The sequence below is a fragment of the Varroa destructor genome, unplaced genomic scaffold (genome assembly GCF_002443255.2).
Source record: "Varroa destructor unplaced genomic scaffold, Vdes_3.0 BEIS01000003.1, whole genome shotgun sequence".
Lineage (NCBI taxonomy): Eukaryota > Metazoa > Arthropoda > Arachnida > Mesostigmata > Varroidae > Varroa > Varroa destructor.
Genome location: NW_019211456.1, coordinates 44,041,025 through 44,060,841, shown reverse-complemented (window position 1 = coordinate 44,060,841; position 19,817 = coordinate 44,041,025). Strand labels below are relative to the sequence as shown.

The 19,817-nt window shown below is 46.5% G+C and overlaps 1 protein-coding gene across 2 annotated transcripts in view; it reads left to right on the top strand.

Annotated features, from left to right (window-relative positions):
- The first annotated feature begins 6,614 nt into the window (after positions 1 to 6,614).
- Positions 6,615 to 19,817, top strand: part of LOC111246832 (uncharacterized) — a 25,492-nt gene continuing 12,289 nt past the window's right edge. For both annotated transcript variants that reach the window (XM_022797081.2, XM_022797080.2), the window contains exon 1: positions 6,615 to 7,825. In XM_022797081.2, the coding sequence (XP_022652816.1) occupies positions 7,354 to 7,825 (472 nt within the window). In that variant the 5' untranslated portion in view covers positions 6,615 to 7,353. The remainder of the gene's footprint in view (positions 7,826 to 19,817) is intronic.

Below are 19,817 nucleotides of genomic sequence, written 5' to 3'. Positions count from 1 at the left end.
TCGAATCTAAGCCGCAACGTTTTCTCAAGATGAGCAGGCAAATACATTACCCACTAAGCTGTGACGGGGATCGGTGCAGTAGCTCTATGTTTTTCTTCTGAACGACGAAATCAGTCCGTTTTGCCACAGAAAGTATTACAAAAAAATCATCCATCTTCAGTTCATGACCGATACATGAAGATATATATTACAAAAGATTATATCTCCTCTTCCTCGAAACTATCCGTAGATAACTTTTCCTTTAGTCATCCAAAGGGCAATGTGTTGTTTGACAGGTGCACAAAGACCATTGTATCAAGATCCGCCGATTTGATTACGGATGGTACTGCAGATCTTTAAAAAAGCAGAGAAAATCTCTGTAGTAATCAACCGAGAGCCGAAGACAGACCCATGAGGAGAATGCCAGCGCTTTTGTTGTCTCGTGCATGTTTGGGCCGTTATCAGCTGGTATTCATTCCTTCAGTCATCACAGGGGAAACTCCTACGTAGAGCGATACCTAGACAATGGATCTGCGATAGCTATTTAGCTCATTGGCGGTAGTACATCAGTGATTTTTTGAAAAGTTGTTTTTCGCTTCTTAATAACACATTGTTTAAACGGCTTGAGCTACAGCGCATCAGCTGATGAGGGTGGCTCTTGGTATACTCTCAGACGATTGTATGGGGTGTGTATGCTGGACTACACAGCTCTTATCCGGTGATAAATCTATCTAGAAGTAAAAAAAAATCAGTTACTTCATGGTAATCGAGCCGATTGTTAGAGCGCACGTGATTTATCTATAGCTGATGATGAAGTCCAATTAATTTGGGTGCGTGATGTAGGTTTTTCTTTCGGGTAGAGACTATGACCGTAAATAGGTTCTACAATACATTCAACTGATCTCGTTAGCTAAAAATAATAGCTCACTTGCGTTTACACCAGCCGTAATAACGTACGGCAAATCTTTTCCATTTCCAATTCAGTGAAGTATGACGATTTAACTACTGCTGTCTCCGAAATCCGGACGATTCACTGCATATCGTTAACATTACCTCATCGTATAGGTAAAGTTGCAACGGGTGTTGCGCAAGAAGATTAACTCTTTCAAATTTATAACGTGTTCGAGAATGCCGCCATGCCATAAGTCGAGGGTACGTTCTTGATGTGCTTATCGAGAGACTCCACTCGAGTGGACATATCGCTCAATGAAATTCATGCGATTAGTATGATGTCCTGCGCTGGCTACTGCTGCAGGCAGGAGTCAATAGACATTCTCCTAAAGGATATTCATACGGAAGGCTCTTTCAATACATGATGCCTGTGCCATTTCAGACCACTGTGGTCGACAGGATAAGGAAGTCTGATGTGTGCGGGCCTGGAACGTCGCCAACCGGCTATTTTCAACTGATGATTTATTCAGCAAGGGAAAAATGTCCACAAAGATCAAGAGGTGGTCGGATTCCCTTAGCGTGCTCGGTTTGCTTTACCTGTAACCGTAATACCTATGAATCTTATTTCCTACTTATTACTTACTTAGCAAAGGATTAGAACTGAAAAAGAAATTAAAAATGATCCCAGAATGTGGAAACAACCGTATCAGTACTCTTTCAAATACGCAGTTTTACTTACTAGGATTTTGACCGTTCGAACGCTTGTTCTTTCCGCTAATTGACGAGAGCCACTGCTTCTCTGCATAGTTAGAAACTATTATGTACCTATTATGTTTTTGGCCAGTTGTTGTTATTATTATGCCGGGATGGTATGGAAATTGTACAACACAGTTCGTATACCACATAGATAGGTACATGTACTATTGGCTAGTAAATTTTATCGAATGGCAGCAGATTTCATCTTGAAAACGACCCTATGGAAGATGCTATATGAATTAATTTTTCCACACTTATTTCATCTACATAGAACCGAGTCGCTCCCTATACGTCGCGGTGATCGCATAACCGTTCTTCGAACGGAGGACGCTCTAATTTCTAAGGAAAACATAAAGCGATAATATGAACTGTCCTCCACAATTAAACCGGGCGATTAGACAAACAAATAAAGAAAGTCTACTGCCGACTCAAATCGTCAATCTTCAAGGGATAATCGGCTTGCCCGACTACCTCCGAGACCGGTATACTTCCACGCCTATTCGTATTTAAAGTGAAGTGCAGCTGCTGCCCAGGATGCAGCTAGTGAAGATTTTGGCTGATTTGGTTAGTGGATAAATGCAAGCAAATTATCCAAAAATATTCCAGCGGACGCTGCCGATTATTTATTTTCTTGCGTCACTTTACATGTGTCTAGTAAGGACAACGTCGCATTAAGACCATCACAGGCGCGCAAAGGAACAGCCATCTACAGACCGTTTGTTCGCATCAGCAGAGGGAACTGGGACCAAGTGACGCTAAGGTGAAGAAGCTGCCGCACGATGTCCGGGAGTCATCATATGGACTCTGTCGAAGCTCAAGGAAATGCAAAGGTGCCAATGGAGCAGATACAAGATGAGGGAAAAAGCAATTTCCTGTTTTTTGAAATGTGTCTCGCCATTGCTGTAGCTGGTGGACTGCACCAAGCAGATAGCTAGGCATTACATCGCCTTCGCGGTGTTGTCGAAGCGACAACCGTAGACCCCTTTTTAGTTGAAGCGTAAGTTAGGAAACATTTGCTTATAGCGCTGGTCGGGTGTACTGACAGCGACCTGAAGCGTAAAGGCTGCGTAAACGCGACGAAGAAGCATTGACGCTTATTCCGTGTTACAATACAAAGCGTACAATCCGAAAAGAATGGGCATATGATAAAACACAAACGTTGGGTGGAGGGCTTCTTATAAGACGATCGGGGGAACCGGATGCAGTTTTTGTCTGCTATGACATAGGTGGCTCGTATAGCCACAGTAGGACATGCAGCCCGACATGAAAAACCGGCGCGTATGACAAGATAAGGTCAAGTTAAAAGTTGAAGTTAATGCGTGAACGGCAAACGGCAATGTGTGTGATGTTGCAGGTGAGCTCCGGGCACGACCATGACACGCATTCAGTAAATCCGTATCGTTTATGTATAAATTAGCCCGTACATACGCAATAGTTGTAGATGCCCCTCGTTCTATGTTCATAATGAATAATATGGAAACGTGTATCTCACTAAGATGTTAAATTGTCTAGAAATATCAAATATAGCATGAGAAAGTAAAAGCACAAAAAATTAGAAATAACCAGTGTTTTTATTGAGGATAACTAGTCTTGCTCAATTGCGTTAAATGTCATTTGTTGTATTTTTATAGAAAGCAGGTACAATTATTTACAAAAAAAGGCTCAGTAAATAGACCGCGCAGTACATATATGCTATAGAATATGAAAGCGAGTTTTTTTTGTCAGCAGCTGCCGAGTACCCCAATTCACAGTTCGCATGAATGATTTACTGTTTTGTGTTACGCTCAGCACTTTCAGCTCATGTGTGAAAAAACTTTAAGTTTCTCTATCAAACACAGCTTCTCTCACTTAGCCAGACGCATACACACATACAAATGCATGTGTTATGCTTGTTTCACGCAAAACAGTAATGCTTATAACGATCTTGCTGGTGGTCATATCATGAGAAAGCGTTTATTTCATCACCTTTTGGTGGCAGAATTTCAGGCCAAGCTCGAGCCTTGTATAAGAACAATTGTCGGTCGTTGCCACAGTGGCCGCCGGTGCCTTCCACAAGGAAGCTATGAAGCCTGTGAGTTCCTCTTTTATGCAAGAAGAGGCTGATCGCCGCCGTTGGATCGGTTCTCTCGCTAGCGGGAAGCTATTGTGTTCTAGGCCCTTATCTCACGGAACGGCCCTCTGGCCTCCCTTGCTTTGGTCCTGCGCGACTAACTCTCTCGTCGACCGGCCGACGGTCCCCGGGTAGGCCCGGGGTCATATGGCCCTTGTAAAACGAATATGCGTCCGATGTGCTCGTCTCAACGGAGCGCTGTCCGCTATTCTGCGGCGTCTATTTTGCGTTAGCAAGAGGGCAGGACCTGGAAGGATGACACAAGCCTAGCCTACAGAGAGACGGGGGGGGGGGATAAACGGACGAATGGGGTATCCAGTGAATAGCGGTCATGATGGTAGGTTAGAGGTTGTTTCTGTCGCCAGATCAGCCTTTGCTCTTCCAGCGTTGTTTCTCCGAGGCTCAAGCCGTATCTTGGGAAAAATGGCCCAGCCTCTTGCGGTTGATTGGGGAGCTTGCCCTCTCCATAGTAGTCAGCAGCCGTGTGAATATCCAGGACTCACAGAAAGAAAGAAGGGTCCAGTTACTTTATGGGCGTACAAGCCGGTACACTTGTTTGTGCCCCACATCGACATTTACACACATGTATATATATATATATATATATATATATATATATATATATATATATATATATATATATATATATATGCATATAAAGTGTGAGGGCATTACCCAAACGTAACACTCCATGTGTCATGTGATGAAGCGCTCGATATACATTAGCGAATGTAAATGATGGGATACTAATTTTGGAGTAAGTGCAACAATTAAATGTAAGCTTATTTTTACCGAAGTATGTCTCAGAAATGATTGTCAACGACCTAAATACATCGTTTTGAAGTTCCTAAACGAGTGACTCCTTTACTCTCCACTAGGAAACAGCAAGGATGATTTTAGAGGTTGTATTGTATGACAACTGTTTGAAATGGGGAACAAAAGTGCACCCCTTGAAATAATCCAATGATCATAGAAGACGAACACTTACGAGGTCTTGTAGAGAGGATATCAATACATCTATACTGTATATATTGAAATATGTCTGTGTGCTGGGATTTCGATCGTCGAGCAAAACGCTTAACACCGTACCTACTCGTAGGCCACGTCGTCTTTGAGAAATGCCAATGCCTACGAATTCGTCGCTGCTAGGGTTCAATAGTGTGTCAAATGTTCGACCAGTCCGTGGATATCCTTATGGCGGAAGCGTTCACATAAGGATGACCAGTCGCTGCTTATTCGCTATTAATCTATACTTATAGATCGATCCTGGTCGCGTCGACCAGGATCGATGTCTTGATATCGACCGCATCGTTGACGTCGCTGATATTTTCGCATCTTCTCGTCGTTGTTCCTCTCTGCTGCTGCTGCTGTAAGTCCGCAACACGTTCCAACCGCGCTTTCGACAAGCTGTACAGCGACGCTACAACGATCGACATGCTTATCGATTACTCACTCACTTAGTAGTACGATCAACAGATGTACTGACGGAGGCGCACCCCTAGACATGTAGAATAATAGAGTAACGGACGGCGAGAGCACGATTCATCTCGTGTCTGTTATTCCCCTTTGAGGAATCTAGCGACATCGCCTGCATAGGCGTAAACGGGCGAAGGTTTTTCTACAAGCTACGATGGCGGCCAACGAACACAGCATATGTCGTCCCTGTCGACTCTACTGACGACAGCCAGTTAGCTACCTCGGCTAACTGCGGACGGCGGCGGCGGCAGCAACACTGTCGCCCGGATGAACTACGACCAAGTCTGGATAGTCAAGGTAACCGACCGGCTAGTACATATTATATAGTGCATGCATAGTTATTCTATAATGGTGGTACTAGTTAGCGCTGCTGCTGGAGATGGCCGTCATCGCAGAATGATGCCTTGGCGATCCCCGATGTTTCTGCTGCTGTCGCGGATACAGCTTCCAACAGCCTGTGGTTTCTCGCTCGTTATTTACTAGTCGGCAGACTTTGTCGATCTCCTATTGTCACCCTTATGATCCGGAGGGCCATATGAAATGCAACGCCGGCACCAGGAGCAAAGAGCAGAAAAAGGCCTTGTTCCTAGTTGCAGCAGCCGCTTTACACATACCACTTCTGTTAGTGTTACTGCTGTTGCTGTGGCCTGCCGTCGCCATCGTTGTTGCTCCAGTCGTTGTTGTCATCGCCGACGGCAGGGACTCCACCACTTTTCTACTCTGCCACTCTGTACTCTACCTTTTTTTTTTCGTCTATGTATGAGTCTTTTCGTTCGCTACCACTACTGTTACTGGCCGTTGGCCAGTCGTGGTGGCCTGGCGGCAGTCCTCACTCGGTCCTGGCGACGGCGGCGGCGGCGGCGGCGGAAGCGGCGGCAGCACCGGCGGAAGCGGCGGCGGCGGCGGCGAGCGACATGGCTGCTTCTCTAGGTCCTTCCTTCCTCCTTGTTTCTTTTACAGTTGTTCCTTACTCTTAGCACTGAGCTTGGCAGGCAGGCAGGCGGGCTGGCTGGTTCTTGGCTTCTTAGGGCGAGTACGGTGGGCCTTTCGCGACGACAACAGCGGCGGCACCGGCGACGGTGTCTTCGTCGTCGTTTGGGCAAAGAAGGGCCTGCACCGTTACTTCTTTGTGGGCCCGCCCGAACCTTACCCCCACCTCCCCCTCGCCCTATCCGAAAACACAAGCAGCCTCCGGGTCGGATTGTCCCGGATCACTCGGTGTGCTGCAGGCCAGCCTAGTCCAGTGTGTAGGGCAGGGTGGTGTAGGCGGGTGGGGATCCACTCGCGCCCTCTCCCGATTAGCACCAGGCGCCACCCTCGAGCCTAAGACCGCCCACCGCGCCGAGTGCACTTGACGGGGCGGGGCTTTTTTGCTCTCCGACCAATCGCCACAGCGCTCAGCGTTTGTCATACCTGTTTGGCTCTTTTTCATCTCTCCAGCTCAAGAGGCTTTTTGACTTTTCGAGTACGTCGCTCAAAGTATCGTCGTTCGTCGCCGTACAAGCAACGGAGGACTCGTTTGGCTAAGTACTCGGCGCGGTGCTTGATAGAGGCAGAGCGCCCAGCTATCGACACAGTGCGTGTGCCCAAGATACAATAGTGTACCACGCATTACTAAGATACGCCTCAGAGTACATTGCCGATGCCATAATTGTTCAACTAGTGCTCAAGCACCATCCGAACGAAGTGAAGTCGAAGGAGAAGTGAAGTTTTATTCTTTCAGGGTAACCAATTGAGCAGGAAAACAGTAATCAAATTTTAATAACAGACTAATATCGTTAACTAGCAGTTGTGTTTTCAGCCTGTGCGGTGTGTTGAAACCACTTTACGCGGTGCTCTAATTTTACATGGTGGTAACGCAGGGTACAACAATATCATTTACCACCTTACAGTAACAGGTTTTGTACAGGAACGGCTGCAGTCCAAGTGGTTCAAGCAAGCATCGTCAACGCCGGCTTCAGCTATAAAAATGTCGTGAACTGAATACGCTGGAAGCCCTCGGAGTTGATTTCGAAATTATTCAGTGTTTGTGTAACTCACACAACGGCAGCGGTTCCACAAGACAAGGATAAGCCGTTGAAGCGAACAGCGACGATTCACGACGAAAAGCAGTCGCGAATTTCCGTTCGGTAAAATACAGAATGCTTCCTATCTCACTTCAAAATATTGCGTACGTTTCGGCACTTCGCCGTGCCCTTATCCAAGCCGCATGGACGGAACAACAGCGTCTACTAGCTATGGCGATGGCCAATCCTGAACGAGGCAATCTAGCTGACGAGGATAAGATGGAGTCGACGGACGATAAACCGAAAAAGTCGAGCTTCTCAGTGAAGGACATTCTCGACCTGCCGACGGAAGCCGCTCAGAAAAAAGAGGACAGCTTGGTAGAGGCGGCTGAGGACGAGGAAAGAGATGTTGTCGATGTGGAAGAACAGGTAACTAAACAAGTGGTGGTGGTGGACAAAGAGCGAAGTCCCATCAGTGGCCACACGTCTCCTGCGCCCCCAGATAGCCAAGATCAACAGGACACGTCACCTAGCAACAGGACACCGCAGCCAACATTCAATGGGATGCCTGCAGAATTTTCGCACCCGCTTGAACTGCGAAGGTTTGGTGAGTCCTTTAACAACACCATACAGAAGTAGGAGTGAAAAACGCTGTGCATTAAGGATCTATTGTATGCGAACATGCACAGTTTTGTTTTCGTTTGCCACTATTCTACAAGCGCAGAGTAGCCGCGTATTGCGGTACCATTTATTTAAGGATGTTCTTTCTTTCCAGGAGCGCGATGTCATACTGCATGATATAGCCGCATACTGCTAGCAGCTTTCTATACTGTTTATGTGAGATGATTTCCTTCTGGTCACATACGTAACCAAGTCCGCCGACTTTTCAGTTTTATATATATATATATATATGCAATTGTAAGTGCGTTTCATTTACTCGAGTAAATTCGTGTTTTGAGCACGAGCCTTTTTTTGCGAACGTTCAATTTACAGTCGCTCAATTCCCGATTAGACAAAAAAATATTGTCAATGTTATTTTTAGTATGATTTTTCCACGAAAACGAGATAAACCTATAAGAATAGCTGCTGCGTCCGGCTTATTCTCTATAAGCGGTCCAAACAAGCAAACACAGTCGTCCTTTCTCGGTGTAATCTTCTACTTATATTTTTTCGTGCTAGTTCACCCGGTACTTATTTCCCGGGAGAACGGAGCGTCAACGAGTAATATTTTCTCTTCTCTTACCACCGACGCGACCTTCTCTAAGTTTGCTCAGAGTCTCGTTGTCGTTGTTGTCGTCGTCGTCGTCACCTGCGGAGAAAAGCCATTATGAAGTGGGCTGAACTGAGTTGAGCCCGGCGGGGGGCCAGTCTCAATTCTGCTTTATTAAGTCCCACCGGTTCTACCGCTTCACCTAGAACCGACGACGACCACCGACTGCGGATTGCGGACTGGTAAGCGGATAGCCAGCCAGCCAGCCAGCCAGGCAAACAAACGGGAAAGCGGCCAACGAGCGACCAAGCGGCTTCGTTGCGGCACAGCTATTGTTGTACGCTTGTCGGCCACTAATCAACAACGCGCAGGGGCTAGCGGAATAGGCTGGGAGAAGCTTGCCGGAGACAGGGGCACACAGACTGGCTAGATGGACACCCTGAGTGAAATTCTCCCGGCAGGAGTTTATCGCAGCGCCGCCGCCACCTCCTGATCCTAATCCCGACCTGATTGAGTCAATCGCTGGCGTCGTTCAAGTCGACTATGAGTTGCTATGGCTGACGCCAGCGCCGAACGGCTGAGCCTGATTCAATCTCGTTTGCTGTTTGACTCGTTGCCTTCAACAAGGGGAAGAGACGAAAAAAATACAGAGGGCTGATGGTGTGAGCAAATGGAGAGGGATAGAAAAACAATCCGATGAGACAATTGCGCGCGGAGCGCCAATAAATAGTGGCTGCGGCCGAAACCAAAGATAGCCTCGACGAAATATATCGTCATAGAAGAAGAAAATCTGTATTTCCCGTTCAGTGGGGGCTGAGGATGTTATTGGTCTTTGGAGACAACAATGCCAACGCTCAATAAGTCACACCCGACTGCTACAGGAGCTACACAATCGAAACCTTCGTATGGGGATGCTTATGTGTCTGTGTATTTGAGTTCCCGCGTGAATGTGTTGGTAGGTAACAGCAAGATTTGCAGTGACTATATTCTCGAGGAAATTGCAAATATACTGTTACATCTTCGGCTGATTCGTATAACCCTGCCGATGTTCGTAATGTTTTGGCTGATAACGAGATCGTTGAGACCTAATCTAACGTACCCAGCATTTGCACATTTCTTGCCGTGTTGTTCAGTCTACTGTTAGTACGATGACAAATATAAATCGTGCCACCGTGCTCTTGATTGGACGTTTTCCCTCGTATAAATGTCGGTGTGCTAGTTATTTTTGACCCATTAATTGTCTTACTGGGTGTATGGCCTATATAACGATCAATGTTTGCTTCTAGATTGGCCAAGTTTGCTGCTAACTGATTGCTTGTATTTAGTTGGGGCTATCCCAAGGAGAGGGCGCAGTGACGAATTTAGGACAAGTAGTAATAGATTGCTGCCATCCACTTTTGTATACCGTTATAGCCGAGTTGAAGCTGCACTCTCCCATGGTGCCATTGAAAATTCCGATAAACTTCAGGATTATCAATATGAAATGTGCGATAACTGGCGACCCATTGCTGAGACAGTGACCTTTCACAAAGTACATTGGCGACGTGCGCGTTGAGCCATGAAACCTCACCGTAGCACGCTAGACCTGCGTCGTCCTAAAAGACTGGGCTAGCGGCCACGTACGGTCCTTAGTGTAGTTATTTTTTCCCCTCTCCCTGCCTTTTCCGCTGGGCGTTATGTTAGTTTTCTCGTCTATTTTTGTCTCCTCATAGGCGTTGCTGTAGACCTGTGCTCTTACGGCGACATCCGCTTGCTGTGAACTGGGGAGTTCAAGCATGGAACAATGGCAGTCATCGATCGCCTTAGCGATCGAGACCACAGTAGCCCGAACGTGTCTGCGATCTCCTGCTTTACCTGAGCTGAGGTAATATACCTTCTAATAGACGGGTGCCAATATAATAGTCGATAGTTCACACGACACGGGAACATACATACGTGTGATATGTGTTCGGATGCCGTGAGACGCGTCTCGGTCCACATAGGCTAAATGGATTCAGTTTAATAAGCGCGAACTCGAGCGACGGCAACACATGTACGATGTTAAATAATGCTTTCGATGAGTTCGGCGTGCCTATTAGAGGAACTAGGGATAATGGCTGCGTGACTTGTTGCTGGTCGAACTGCGAAGGGCATAACCGCTCAGAGAGGGGTGTCGATTATTGTAAACACGAGTCGGAGGCAAAGAGGGGGCACGAGCGAATCTTCTTTGACGCGATCACTCGAAGTCACACAACAGTCGAAGAGTCCATTATGCAATTTGTCAACTAATCCAAGTTGACGAACCTGTTAAATCGTCTCATAAAAGACTCCCTAAAATCAATATAAAGATTGCTTGAGACCTGATACGCTAGCAGCTCTCGTCACACAATTTAACTCTCTGTTTTAATTTTAGTTGAGATCAATATAAAACATTACACCTGCTAGATCTAAATAGCTTACACTGGTCAACAATATAAACATAGCGAACGTTTCATTGTCAACTGGGGTCTGCTCGGCTAACTGGTTTCGTTGAGATTGATTCCTCTATTCAACATCCAGCTATGTCCAGCCATCACTTTCAAATGTGAACTTCATTTCGAGCATGTCAACCCTTAAATGAAGTTCTTTGTTCCCACAGAACAGTTTGTTCATTCTTTGATTCTATTTCTAACTGTACACCCGCCATTGCAGCCCAAGTTACAGCCTTCAGCTGACAGGGATCGAATGTCGTTTAGAGTGGCTGCTTTCCAATCCCTATGGCCGAGAAGAAGGCAGTCCTTTCAAACAAATCTGCACATATATATCAAGATGACGCGATTGCTCTGGTCATTGCTTTATTCATTTATAGATTCAGGAGCTGTTGTATATGGGTGTTATTATTGGTTGGTGCGATACGGCGGTATCAGTTTACATAGCGGGAGCCCGTTCGCGCAAGAAGTGTCTACATGCGTCCGTGCACGTGCGTATTGCTACGCCTGGGTATGTATCGCCTCATATGGCGACATTTAGCCGTCTATCGAAACTCGACAACCAGGTAGAATTCGCGATTCGGGACCAGCTTAAATAAATATGTCTGTAAGCGGTGGGCTGAAGCTGGGCTAATCAGTTCCTAACCGCCAATGTGAAGCACAGGAGGAGTCCGTTGTCCAGTCTCCTTTATCGCTCCTTAGCAGTGGTAGTCTGTTGTAATAGTAGCAGCAGCCGTAGTAGTTGTTCGAAATATGCGTAATCTGAGTTGAGAAGGAAGGCTCGATCGAGAGGAGATGGTTGCTGGCTAGGTCGCGCAAATGACGACTGACGACTCGAGTAGGTGGAAAGTTGAATGCTCGGACGCTCTCGTTTTGTTCGGCCGACCCAACGCGCGTGGCTACGCCACGTTAGCCGAGTAGCCACTGCTAGGGAAAGTTAAGTCCCCTCGTAACGCCGTGGCGACGACGAAGACCACAACGAAGACGACGATGATGACCAAGCGTCATTGTCGTCTTCGTTGTCCGTTCTCGTTTTTCTCTCGTTCCGCGTGTCCGCTGGGACTAACGCCTGTGGCTGCCGCCCCTTACTGCTCAAATTAGAGCCAAGCAACTCTATGCAGACAGTTCGTCCCAGTCGCCCACCGGAAGTCCTCTGGGTGGGGACACTTCCGCCCGCCGTCGAGAAGGGCGCTGGTTTTGGTGCGATTTCAGGATCTCAGGCCTGGTACGCTGCGGTGACTCGGCGCTAGCGTTGCGGCTAAATACAGCTTCGTGTCACTCCCTGTTATACTACGCCTCTATGTATGTGTCCGCGACCAAACTTTTAAGGTAGCTTACTAGGTTCTCCCGCAGTTCTCCTTGTGTATATTGGCTGCCTGTAGATAACGACTCAACATGCAGAATAACGTAGGCAAGCAGATCGAGAAATTAAAAGCTCATTCGCTGTTCTGGTCGGCTTATTCGTAAGTGGATAGGATTCAGAGCTGAATGAACAGTGTGGTCGCAGCGATGTCCGAAATGGCGATCAGAAGAAGGAATTGACCACACATCCCGTTGGTTACGCCGTGTTCAGAGGAGCACGCAAAAGTACTGCAAGGATAGAATGGTTTATCTTGCTTACTAGCTAATAGAGCGTTTACGAAAAGTCGCGCGCGTCACACCTATAACGTGCATGTTGCAGTGTGACACATCAACCGTGAATCAAGCGGGTTTCCTCCCTCTGCTTTGATACATATATATATATATATATATATGGTTGCCTCGTCTCTCGACTCGGAGAACAGTTTCAATAGTGTTTTCAAAAATGCCCTTTCCTCTTTCTCGCCTCAGCGTCGGTCATCTCTGTCTGTGTTAGCTCGCCCTTGGGTGTTGCTTAAGTTCAGCTGCCCAATCGGCTAACTGCTTCCGGTTCTGCTGTGGACTGCGGATGGATGAATAACTAAATGAACGATGTAGAATGTATGGCTTTGAGTCTAGCCCGGGTTAATACGAATTAGACCGTCTGAAAAGACGCGGCCGAGGACAACAAACAGTTTACGCATGTATTTCTTCCTTTAACACTACTACAGCCATTGTCAGTTTTACCCACTTTTTCCGCTTTCAACTATATCCTTTATGTCATTGAGTAAATTATTCATTCGCCCAATGCACAAGCTCACATGCATTGAGACCAGGTTCTATCGCATGGTAAACCAGTGGCAAGCTTTTCTTTACAATCAGCAACAACGAAAATAAAATCTGTAGTAGATTCAATAATAATGGCGAAGGTAGGATGATAATGAAACTATCGAGTCAAAGGTGCCTAGTTGACCTTTTTCAGAGAAGGCATATCTCGATAGATACAATCATATACTGAGGCATATAATACCATCCAGATACACTGAGGGCAACTCATTTGTCGGCAAACGGCGAGCAGCTTCGTTGTGGCTACCATTCGGTAGAACGTAGACCATAGAGAAACGGGAAAAGCCGAGATTCAATATTCTCGTGTCCTTCTCCTGCATTGACTCTCACATGTATGCATTATATGTACATGTAATAGTGGAGGGTAGAGGCCATCACACAAACGCGGGCTTGCTAGCACGAAAACCGATCAAGGGCCAAAAAGCAGAGCGCTGGGAGAATTGAAGCACGGGAGGGTACGAGGACTGAGGAAGGCCGTAGTGGTGTCGTGTGTGCTAAATGGTGGGATCGCCTCCGAGGCGTTCGCCGCCTTAAAGAGAGTGCCGTGTTTGTTGGGAAGAATCGCGCACAACGGGACCACATTGAAAGATATGGTTTATGAACGGACTGAAGCTGCTGCTGGGTCCGGGACTAGCATTCAAACTCGGCGTACGATTGGAAGCTTCGCAGCAGCCACCGCGGCCCCCTACAGTACAGAGTTTTCTGTGGGCTTGCTTGCACGCCAACTGCTGAAACGAAGGTTGATATAAATCAACCGAGTTAGCTGAGCCCTTATAGAACTAAGCGGCAAGACCTCGAAGCGAGCAAATCATCATGGGAGTCGTCTAGGGGAAACAGCAAACGTATCCAAAGGAGTCGAAGGAAGGGGAGAGAAGGATAGAAAATGAAGCATTTGTGTAAAAGTTGCTCTTTACCAATGACCGTTTAAGGTAGTCATGATTCGTTTGCGTGTCTGTATATTTGACCGATCTCGCTCTATAAGAGTACGCCTTATGCCATCTCTATCGGCAAGCTTACGGCAAGCAAGCAAGATCGTTCTGTCGACGCTCCTCCTAGCTTTCCCAGTGACTCCGTACCGACAATGTCCATCTACCAGTGGCCGTAGAGCTGATATCGTTGCCCTGATGGGCAGCGACGTCGCGGCAAGGCAAGATGTAATTATTTGATAGTATCTCCTCTCTCTGTACGCAAGCTCCCCTGTACGCAAGTTCGGTCTGACAAACACCATCGCTGGGTGCAAAAACTACACTAGTCCGCTCTGCAGACGCCCAATTGCCTTAGCTGGTCCGGTAATACAGAAGATGCAGCAGTGGCGGTTCCACCGGTCCCTTGTCGCCCGTTCACTACCACAATAGGAACATGTACACACACACACACAGTGGGACATACAGAAAACGACTGGAAATACAAAAGGACAGAGACGAACACCGATGACCACAAAGGACCACTGCTAATATAGTGGTCGTACGGGACGAGGGCGAGTGTGTGATGACAAGCCCGGGTCGCACGGGACAGCAGCCCGAAGAGCGGCAATAGTAGCTACTACACTACTAGTGGCAACAACTACGTCGGTTAGACGCTACGGGCGCGAGCACCTCCCTTTTCGTCTGTTTTTTCTCCATTCTACTCAAATAGCATCGCCCCCACTGCTCCTGGGAAAAGAAAATATGAGGAAAACTACGGCAGTCGACAGCCGCTGAAACGGCTCACGGGGGTGATGATGGCGACCAGATATAATAGGCTCGGCGCTTATGTGTCTGGATACGATTGCACATCCAGACGATCCTTCGTTCGAGTCTAACAGATCTGTGCCATTGGAAAAATGCGACGACAAAAAGCACACTGACACTTGCACATCGAAGGATAAGGACATCACGTATGTTTAAGCGTCAGTGTGTGCGTGTGTCTCCGTATGTTCACGCTTAAAGGATATCGATGCAGACGAATCCTACGGCGGGACTTTGATAATAATAATAATAATCGTCATTGTGCCGGTTGTGGATGCTTCTCGTGAGTTTCATTCTGATAACGATATCGAGATAGAAGACAAGAAAAAGAAGACTATAACGGGAACATTTTTCGTAATAATAGCAAAAATCAAAGCAAGATTCAGCTTCTGTCTGGATAGATATGGCTGTAGTGGATTGATAACACCGTTATCAACATTTCTTTGTGGGTCGTCGCTTCGTTTTGTTACCGATATCTTAAAAAAAGACATAGGTCTCCGCAGAAGAAAGACGCAATGCTAACTATAATATGGAAAAAGAGCTAAGGAAACATAGATACACTGACATTATATTTGACACGCTATGATGAACACGCCGACCGACGAATCGACGCGATTGTGAACGTAAAAATCTGTCCGCGCTATTGCTATATCGGCGCTAATATGATGGAATGCTATGCTCGATTATGGCGCACTGCGGAAATTTCTTCTACGAATAATAGGAAACGAGGTCGACTGGTTGAGTCTTCAATGATACTGAGCTGTTGGCCCGTCCCAGTCGGGGAAGGTTCGTAGTATTAGTAAACAATGGCCGTGTAGGCGCTTCGATCAGCTTCTTGCCTGACCCTTCGAACGAATTCGAAGAGTACTGTGAGGACTCTGGGAAACCGGGGGAGCGGGGGCTAGACGGCTAGAGAACGCAGAGTTCGCTTGTCCTTGCATTGACAAACGATGTCGTCCTTTATTTGCGCTGTGATTTAGCTAACCGCGAATAGCAACAGTAGAGGAAGTTGGCTACAGCGACAGCTTCGGCGGTGCTTTTATCGCTCGGTATTACTGTCTTAGCTGTGGTGACGATATGCTGGCCGCTTGACCGGCTGATTCGCGGCAATCGGTCAGTTGGGCCGTCGCTGTCAGCCTGTATTGACCGACCTCAGCCTGCGTAGGAAACCCATGGCAAAGCTGAGCCCACAAATATACTGCCACTAACCGAAACTTAGTTCGGTGGCTTCTAGCGGCATCAGCACCTCAGAGAAAACATACGCAAACCTCATCCGCCCAGCCGTAGACACACTGGGTATCTGCTTGCTCTCAATGCTTGTGCTGGCGTAAGGTAACAAGAGCAAGCGACAGTACTGCCCAGATCGGTCTACGTGTGAGAATATATCTTTATATCGATATACGCATTTGTATATTGAATAAATATGCAGATATAGGTGGACCAACGAAGAGCAGCGGCAGCCGTCTGCTTGCCTGTGCCCTTTAGTGTAAAATCAACAACAAAAGGCATAGCTTACAGCAGATACGGCGAGAGAGGACTGAAGGGAAATTACTGCTAACCGGATTGTCCTCTGCCGGTCTGGTTTATTATTATATTTGATTATTGTATTTAACTAAGACAATTGTAATGCATGTCAGTAGGAGTCGACGATATGGCGGTACCTGCGTGTCCATGTCACAACAAGAACAGCACATATCGATCTTCTCTAGGGATCATTCTTCTTCGTGTGTCAACCTCCTGGAAGGATTCACATTGACAGCATTGAAACTATGACCAGCTCTACTGCGCTCCATAGATCCTATTAACCATCGCAAAGTCCATTTGTTAACATAGACAGAGGAAGGGGGGGACCAAATGTGTGTACGCGGGCAAGACACGTGCATAAAAGAATCCTGAATATCGCTAGTAATTGACGATAAGTTAATGGTATAGAAATACAATATGAGGTACGAAACCTATAGACAAACCATTTTTTCGTCGCTATTCACGAACGCCTGTATCCTAGACATTCGACTACATTATACCTACACAGAGCCCTACATGGCCTGCGTTACCTGTAAGAATAGGTACGTCATTGAGCTTCGCGATAACACTCTTGCCAGTAAAGCCAAATCGATATGTTGCTTTCACCAGCCACTATACGCGATGTAACGATGGAACAGTTTGTTCTGATGATGTTTTAGTCCCGGGCCCATAATTGTATGTAGCAGTAGAGTTCAATACGTATTGAACACCTTTTTCATGGTATTTATTGCCATAGCTGAGAAGCTACCTACACAGTCAAGCAGACAACTGAACGATATGTACGCTTAGAAGGAAGGGTTTAACCATTAAACTCTAATGGCAAAGGTTAACTGCCGATCAGCAGTCGATTCGATGGGTTATAGGGCCACATCGTGTACGAACGTATCTTCCTATTTTCTATCGATTGAGGTTAATAAAACGGATTATCTCCGCGATATTGATGAGCTCTATAGTGATTGCAATCCGAACGAGGGCGTCGTCTTCGGTGGTTCAACCTAACTATACTACAATAGGCGCAAAGCTGCGAAGTTGCCTTATATTGTAAAACTCAAGGCATGAAGTCTGTTTGTGAGGGTGGTCGACGAGGTGGGAAGGGACAAGAAGGAGATACGTGTGCGAAAAACCTAAGAGAGACACCTCACCTGTGCGATGAGGTTGCAGGCCATAGCCTAGATGTTTTGAGATATTCAACGAAGGAAAGGCATTTCGTTTCGAACTCAAAGATGCCCTGAAGCAGGCCAATGTGCGGGGCGGCATTCAGGCATTCATGCTAATGTGCTTCGACAATAACAATCATGTAAATCAATGTGGTTCAGATTTCGTTTTGTGCTGCAATCGTATGCAAACCACGGATCAACGATGTAAACACATGTCCATGTCTGCTTGATACCATCCGTGTATGTATGTGTATATTTAGTCTCTCAATCCGATTTACCTAGCCTTTTATCGGTTTCATGTGGGTATGGCTTGAAATGCACCACCGTATTAGCATGCAACGAAGCCCGACATTGTATCAAGATCTGTACACCATACAATGTGTTTCTGCATTGCATTGAGTGAGACTATTTTAGAAACAGCGGCGAAGTTCGTCTGCTTGAACGTAGCTTACAAGTAATATTAGCTAACTATTACTACATGAGTGATGGCAACCGTAATTGGTATTTGGCACTAAAGTATGGTTTTTTTTTAGTAAGACTCTGCTACTGAACTACAGCAGAGTGCATACACAATCCTCGAGGCAGAATTCTCAATCTTTAAATAACGCATAGAGGTTGATTATGACGTGCTTAGTGCCTACCTGTAGATTAGGACAATATCATTTTCACAGAATGGATAATCAGCCTGTATCACACACAGTTAGGGCTATTTGGTACTTATCATTATCCAACGGTTTTGGTTAATGGCAGATATATTGGCTTTAATTGATTTGGCTATAACTATTCTATAACTGACATTCGCTACATGCGTAATTTCATTAAAAAACGCTAAAAGCGACACGCGGTATACATCAAAAACCTACGGGGATAGTCATCAACGACTTAATAACGATCGCAGGCCAGTTATCTATATCAAATCAGGCTCAAGAGGCTGGCTTGTCAGTGGCTAAATTTGATCGCTCGCTTTGAGCTTACGCTTGGCTTTCCGCAGATCACCAAAGGCACAATACGAGTATCGATGAATCGTATACGACACATATATGAGATAATGCTGGCGGCGGTGGCCATTGATCCATGCAATCGGCCGTAGATACATATAAATTTCATTGTCATTTTACTCTTCGACCTTTTTGCTTTCTTGTGCCCTCTAACCTCCTGCTCCGATCGTGCCGGCCGGATATCTTCTGCTACTGTTACTGCTGCTCGTTATTCCCCCGATAATCACTGCGCTGATCTCGTCTAATGCCATTAACTCACAATTGTATACAGACAGGCTGGTACGAAACCGGCCAAGTTTTGTACGATTTGTATGTAAATAAACGACTCGCTCTATCGGGCCATGCTGAAATCGCCGCCCTATGCCAATGCGCCCGGTACCACAGCATCCTCTGGTGCTCTTTGCTCCCTTAACATGCACGCTCATCATTCGCTGCGATCTGACGGTTAGCAGCGGCACTGTTATCTCCTAAGCGGTTCGTACCCCCCCCCCCCCTCCTGGCTTTTTCCCCCTGGGTCAGCCTCACCGTTTTTTTGATGACGATATAGTACCTCATTCGCGACTACTATCACTCGTCACCGCCACCACTATTAGCGCTTGTCGCACCCGTTCTGTCGACGTGTGTATTTGTATGTCTGCGTGCATGTGTGTATGTGTGTGTCGCTTTGTAATGCGATAGCAATGAGCGAAATTGGCTGAAGCCGGGGCTTAACCCGCAATTGGATAATCCCCGACTCGGAAGACACAGATCGCATGAGCTCCAGACCAAATGCACATACACACTCACTTGTATGCACGTACATACTCAGAGAGATATGCTAACCGAGCTATGCCTAGAAAACCGGAGAAGGACACACACTACGACTGTGAACATGCTGTGCGAATTCACACCCCGCACACATACATAAGCCGGCAGCTATCGATCAGATATTAACATAGACTACTTCATTTGCAACAGATCTCTTCCCTACCGCCCCCTCCTATCCCATATCGTGGGGTAGCCTGTGTGTCGCTGTGGTGGCGTATGCCTACGAACAAGACTCGCGCTTGTCTGTTCCGTATCTTTGATTGCGTATCAAGTCTCAATGCTGCACCTATTTAAACGCTGCAAGTTATTCGCGTGACGGTGAATCCGTCGCCGAATTTTTCGGCGGATTTGCATTCCTTTCAAAAGGGGGGCAAATATAAAGTATTGTAAAGGATCACAGCTTTCCTTCTTTGATTTCAGTTTAACAGCTGATTTGTAATTGTACGAACTGCTACATCATTGTATGCATCGTTCCATTAACATCTAATGATGGCGGTCGTATCGATGAAGCAGGCGGTCATAAAAGTGCGCGTTGAGGTGCATCC